At 53.8% G+C, this 5,582-nt stretch overlaps 1 protein-coding gene across 1 annotated transcript; it reads right to left on the bottom strand.

The window, feature by feature from the left end:
- Positions 1 to 296: 296 nt before the first annotated feature.
- NEFM (neurofilament medium chain) lies at positions 297 to 5,132 on the bottom strand. Its single transcript, XM_052806530.1, has 3 exons — positions 4,024 to 5,132; positions 3,550 to 3,674; positions 297 to 2,261 (listed from the first exon to the last, which is right to left on the bottom strand). Exons 1-3 carry the CDS (start codon positions 5,083 to 5,085, stop codon positions 881 to 883), a joined length of 2,568 nt encoding a protein of 855 aa, XP_052662490.1. The 5' UTR covers positions 5,086 to 5,132; the 3' UTR covers positions 297 to 880.
- Positions 5,133 to 5,582: the final 450 nt, after the last annotated feature.

Below are 5,582 nucleotides of genomic sequence, written 5' to 3'. Positions count from 1 at the left end.
AAAGCAATTGCAGCCCCTCTAAGCACCTAAAGGCCGGGCAACAGAATTCAACAGATTCCTCTTTACTCTGGAAAGCATGGGCTATGGCTCTTAAGTATTTACTTAAACCAGCTCAAGTATTTGTGTTATGTTACAGGAAATTGGTTTGTCATACCCAATTCAAACTTGCTTTCTAAATGAGGACACTAAGGAAAAACTCAAGCAACTTTTCAACCCATGCAACCACATTCCTGTTCAGGACAAAGTATCGAACTTCAGGGAAGGATTGGAATTGGAAAAAAAAGTCACCAGACAAGTCACATTTTCAGTATTGACCTTTATTGAGCAAGAACTGCTGTGACTGTTTTACATCAAACAACAAAAGGTTGCGTACTGTGCATGTCAACTAGGTTCTCCCATGAGCAAAAAGTCCACCCTAATTGCACCAGTGAGGTAAACATAATTATTTATAAGTAGCTTTTTTTAAGGCTAGGAGAGTTCTGGTTCTCATGAATATTCTATTACTGTTTTCTGTTTGTTTTTGGCTCAGTTGGTTCTTTGCATAATACATCTTAAGTCGTTCCTCAGATATGTCCCTCCAACAGCTCAGGAAATTCAAAAGCTTCCTCTGCACATTTCATCTCATGCACTATTATTAGTATTATTTTTTTTTTTTTAGATACCCAAGCTCTGTGGAGGGAGTACATCTTGAGCCTGCATGCATTCCCCCCCCCTCCCCTATATTGCACAAAAAAGTAAAATACTGTGTGTCTGGAGCCTCCATGAGAGAACCCGTTCTGCTTTGAAGCCGTCACTCACATGCATTTTGCAGCTGTCATATGGCTTAACCTTTTGCACCAACCCAAGCTCTTTAATTTTTTAAATTTAGCTATGATTTATTTTATTCGGTCTCTTTAATCTCTTTTACTATGGCATGTGAAGTAACTTTCTCCACTTTCTTGGTGGACACTAATTTCTCCTCAAAGCTTTCTTCATGTTCCTCTACCTTCTGAGTGACTGTCACCGACTTTGTGATATATGTGGTTGTACTGTCCCCACCTTCACCAGTGATTTTCTCTGCTTTTTTGGTTACTACAATTTTCTCACCCTTATCATCAATTGGGCTCACATCTAGGCCATTGGTGACAACTCCCTTGTCTTCCTCCTCAACCTCCTTCTCTTTGGATTCCTCCGCTCCCTTTTTCTCCTCCACCTCACCATTCACTGCAATGTCTTCTTTCCTGGCCTCCTTTTCTACCTCTGCACTAATTTTTGTTACCTTTGTGACAGTGATGGTCTCCTCCACCACAGCCTTTTCATCTTTGACCGGCGAGGCTGGCTTCTCCGGAGAACGGGGCTTCTCTGGAGTGGCCGGCTTTTCCGGAGAGCGGGGCTTCTCTGGGCTCACCGGCTTTTCTGGGGTCGCTGGCTTTTCCGGAGAGCGGGGCTTCTCCGGGCTCGCCGGCTTCTCCGGGGTCACCGCTTTCTCTGGGGTTGCAGGCTTCTCCGGCGTCGCGGGCTTCTCCGGGGTCGCTGCCTTGTCTGGAGAGGTTACCTTTGGTGTGGCGGGCTTCTCCGGAGATGCTGCTTTCTCTTCCTCCTTGGCTGGTTTCTCACCAACTTTCTCCACCTTCGGTTCTTTTCCTGGTTCTGCGGCCATTTCTTTCTGGACAGCCTTGGCCGGCTCCGTTACAGGGGATTTAGGGGGGGATTTAGGGGGTGACTTGGAGGGAGGGGTTTTGACCTTCTCTACCTTTGCTGCGACCTCTTCAGCTTTGCCCTTGGCCTCAGCTTCTTCCCCCTCTTCCTCAGCCTCCTCCCCTTCTTCCTTTTCCTCTATTTCTTCTTTTTCAGAACCACCTTCTTCCGCTGCATCAGATTTTGCAGCTTCTTCCTCCTCCTCTGCTTCCTCTTCCTCCTTCTCTTCTTCCTCAGGTGCAGCTGCTTGTTCTGCAGCAGCCTTCTCGGAAACAATTTCTTCCTCTACAGCTGCTTCTTCTGCTTTTTCTTCCTCCTGCTCTTCTTGCTGGGCCTTGACTGCCATTTCTTCTGCAATAGCTGCGAGGGCATCTTCCATTTCAGACTTTTCATCCTCTACCTTTGTCTCTTCAATGATTTCTTCTACAAACTTGTGCTGGACCTTCAGCTTTGGTGGTTCAATTTTTGTTTTCTGAATTTTAGTGGATGCTATTGTGACAGATGGTTGTCTGTGCGTGAATATGGGTCCAGTAATGCTTCCAGAGAAGGCACTGAATCTTGTCTCTTCGCCCTCCAGTAGCTTCCTAAGGGAATCAGAAGGAGGAGAAAAAAACCCAAATGAGCGTGGAAACCCAACATAAGGGACAGCTATTAGAATATTTCCCTGTCAGCAGGATGAAACCAGTTTGTATGTGGAATATGCTAGAGCCGATCAGCATAATCCATCGCTCGCAGCCCCAGTTCAGCTTTCCTTGAATCAGCTCTTTTGCAAAATTCATATTCAGCAAACAGCTTTTAGCTTGGTTTGCATGTGGCAAGTGTAACACCTTCAGCTGATCAGTTGAAATTTATCCTTAATCTCAGAAAACTTTATTATGGCATAAGTCAGCACAGCGTATGGCAAAATAATTAACTTGATAAGATGTATTATGACTCAGGTGAACTGAGACTTTGACACAGCCAACAGACCCAAATCGAATATTGTGGCTGAGACATTCAAAGCCAGTCAGAGCATATGTCCTAGTTCAATAGTTTGGGCATCCACCTTCCTTGTGCGGCTATGAAAACTGAAGAGACTTTTTTGTTCAGCTAACTTTGGCAGCAAACGGCTACAGACCCTAGGGTATCTGTGTGTTTGTCTGAACAGCCTCAGGAGTTTAAGCAGATCTGGAGATGGGGGCATGGGGTGTGTGGGGGTGTTTTTATTTTTCTTACATTCAAATGCATGTTTTTCATCTAAGCCCGTGACCCAGAAAAATCAGCAGTTCTCCGATGAGAGTTCTAAAGTGATGCAGAGGAGACTAAAAAAACCTGCCAGGTGATGGCAATAGCAAGCAATGTTCCTGCTCCAGATTAGAGCGGATGCCTTTAAAGGAAAGTTGAGCAAGAAAAGCAAAAGTGATTGTGACTAGCAGATTAGCACTCCTTGCTTGAAACCATGATCAAGCAAGTGCACTGTCTCTCTCAAGCGATAAAAGGAAATTCAAGTGACAAGCACCGCCTGGTTGGCGTACGCAAAGTAAACAGGAATTAAAAATAAGCTTGTCTTTTGCTGCGTCTTCTGCAAACAAGGGCAGAATGCGGCACCAGGGTGCCACCGCACTGAGTCATGCTATCCTGTGCCCACTGAGCTCGCCGGGAGCTTTGCCACTGGTTACCAGAGAGCTGGTGCCTAATGAACTCTGGTTTCTTACTGCAGACACTCCTTGGGTCTGCGTAGATTTTGAAGCGGTTGTAGTAATTTAGCCAAGCTCTAATTTTACTTGGGTTCACCGCATGCAGATATTTCTTATCTGTGGTAAAGCTTCCCAAGCCAGCAGCATCTGCAGTGCTATTAATATTCCAGACACATCCGCAGTGATCCTACTGTACCTGTATGCAGCAATTTCAATATCCAGGGCCATCTTGACATTCAGGAGGTCCTGGTATTCCCTCAAGTGACGAGCCATTTCCCACTTTGTTCCTCTAAGCTCGTTCTCCAGCTGATGAATTGTGTCCTGCAACAGAGACGCAGAAAACCTCTGTGACACAGACACGCTTCACGCAGAGCCAGCACAGAAAAAAGTTCTCAACGGGGACTTTCAGAAACTCTTTCTGCCACCCCGGGAGGCAGTGCCAGCGTCAGAGCAGGACCCACCCGGCTCCCATCGCCCTCCCCAACACCTCCTGGCCCTTGGGGGGCCCAGCCCAGCCGGTGGTCCCTCCGGCTACCCCGGCACGCATCCCTCACTGCCGAGCCGGTACCCGGCCACCACCACCATCCCGTCCCCTGACTCCCGACAGCCCCCCCCCTCCCTCCCCCGGCCCGGACGGGGCTCGGCGCAGCCCGGGTGGCCTCCCCGCTACCTGGTAGGTGGTGAGGTCGTTGTTGTGGCGTTCCTCGATGTCGCTGAGCTGCCGCTCCAGCGACTCCTTGGTGCCGCGCACCGACTCCAGCTCGATGCTCTTGGACTGCAGCTGCCGGCGGTACTCGGCGATCTCCTCCTTGGCGGAGCGGATGGCCTCCTTGTTCTGCTCGGCCGCCTCCGTCAGCTTGGCGTAGCGGCACTTGAACCACTCCTCGGCCTGGTGCATGTTATGGTCGGACTGGCACTCCAGCTGGGCGCGGATCTCCTTCAGCGCCGTGGTGAGGTCGGTCTTCAGGTAGTCCTTCCTCTCCACGGTGGCGTGGGAGGCCTGGAGCTGCGCCAGCAGCTCGGCCACCTCCTCCTCGTGGTTGCCCCGCAGGAAGGCCACCTCATCCTGCAGCGACTGCACCTTCTTGTCCAGCTCCGCCCGCATCAGCGAGGCCTCCTCCATCTCCTTGCGCAGGGCGCGGATGGTGGCCTCCGTCTCGTCGCGCAGCCGCGCCTCGTCCTCGAAGCGCTCCCGCAGGCGCTGGATGTCCTCCTCGATGTGCTCCGAATCCAGCTGGATCTGAGCCTTCTCGTGGCTCACCTGCTCCAGGGCACCCCGCAGCTCCCGCAGCTCCTGCTCGTAGGCATCGCTCAGCTGCGCTCGCCCGGCGTGTTTCTGCCGCAGAGCCGCCAGCTCCGCCTCGATCTCCTTGTTCTGCTGCTCCAGGTAATGCACCTTCTCGATGTAACCGGCGAAGCGATCGTTCAGCCCCTGCAGCTGCTCCTTCTCGTTGGAGCGGCTCAGCTTCAGCTCCGCCGCGCCGTTCAGCAGCGAGGACTGGCTGACGTCCAGGCTCTCGCCCGAGCTCAGCACCGTGGAGCCGTAGGCGGCCCGCGGCCCCCCCACGTTGGAGCGTTTGTAGGAGGACGACACGGTGCTGCCCGAGCCCCGCGACCACGACTGCGAGCGGAACCCGCTGGACGGGGAGGCGCTGGCTCGGCTGTAGGTGGCCCGGGTCTCGGTCACCCGGCGGTACGAGGGGTTGCCCAGGGGCTCCATCGTGTAGCTCATGGCTGGGTACTCGGGGGAAAGGGGAGGGGGGGGGGAAAAAGTGGGGGGGTTGGAGAGCGGGCGGCAACGCGGCGCTGCTCCGGCCGCCGCCGCCCTTTATATAGCCCGGCCGGGCGGGAGGCGGCGGGGCGGCCCCGCACACGTGGGCGGGGGGCGGCCGCACCCCCCCCCCCCGGCCCTGCCCCGGCTCCGCCTCCCCGTTCTCGCCTTCCCCTCTCCTGCCCCCTGCCCCGGCTCCCCCTTCCCTTCCCTCCTCCCCGCTCCCCCTTCCCGGCCCCCCAGCCCCAGATGCCCCCCCCCCATGCCCCCTTCCCCGTTCCCCCTTCCCCTCGCTTCCCCCTCTCCCTCCCCCCTCTTCCCCTTTCTCCCTTCCCACCGCTCCTCCCTCCCCATCTCCCATCCCCTTCCCCCTTGCCCCCGCTCCCCCCCGCTCCTTTCTCTCTCCCCCCCGCTCCCCCTTTCCCCTGCTCCTTCCCTCTCGCCCCTGCTCCCTTCTC

Source organism: Harpia harpyja, chromosome 13, assembly GCF_026419915.1.
Source record: "Harpia harpyja isolate bHarHar1 chromosome 13, bHarHar1 primary haplotype, whole genome shotgun sequence".
NCBI classification, from domain to species: Eukaryota; Metazoa; Chordata; class Aves; order Accipitriformes; family Accipitridae; genus Harpia; species Harpia harpyja.
The sequence above is the reverse complement of the archived record's forward strand: the minus strand, read 5'-3'. Positions and strand labels throughout refer to the sequence as shown.

Bases quoted from the DNA above. Each gene is read 5' to 3' on its own strand.
- NEFM (XM_052806530.1), bottom strand. From the start codon at position 5,085: ATGAGCTACACGATGGAGCCCCTGGGCAACCCCTCGTACCGCCGGGTG. The intron at 3,675-4,023 runs GTAGCGGGGAGG...TCTCTGTTGCAG, and splicing joins ACGACCTCACCACCTACCAG to GACACAATTCATCAGCTGGA. The intron at 2,262-3,549 runs GTACAGTAGGAT...TGATTCCCTTAG, and splicing joins ATTGAAATTGCTGCATACAG to GAAGCTACTGGAGGGCGAAG.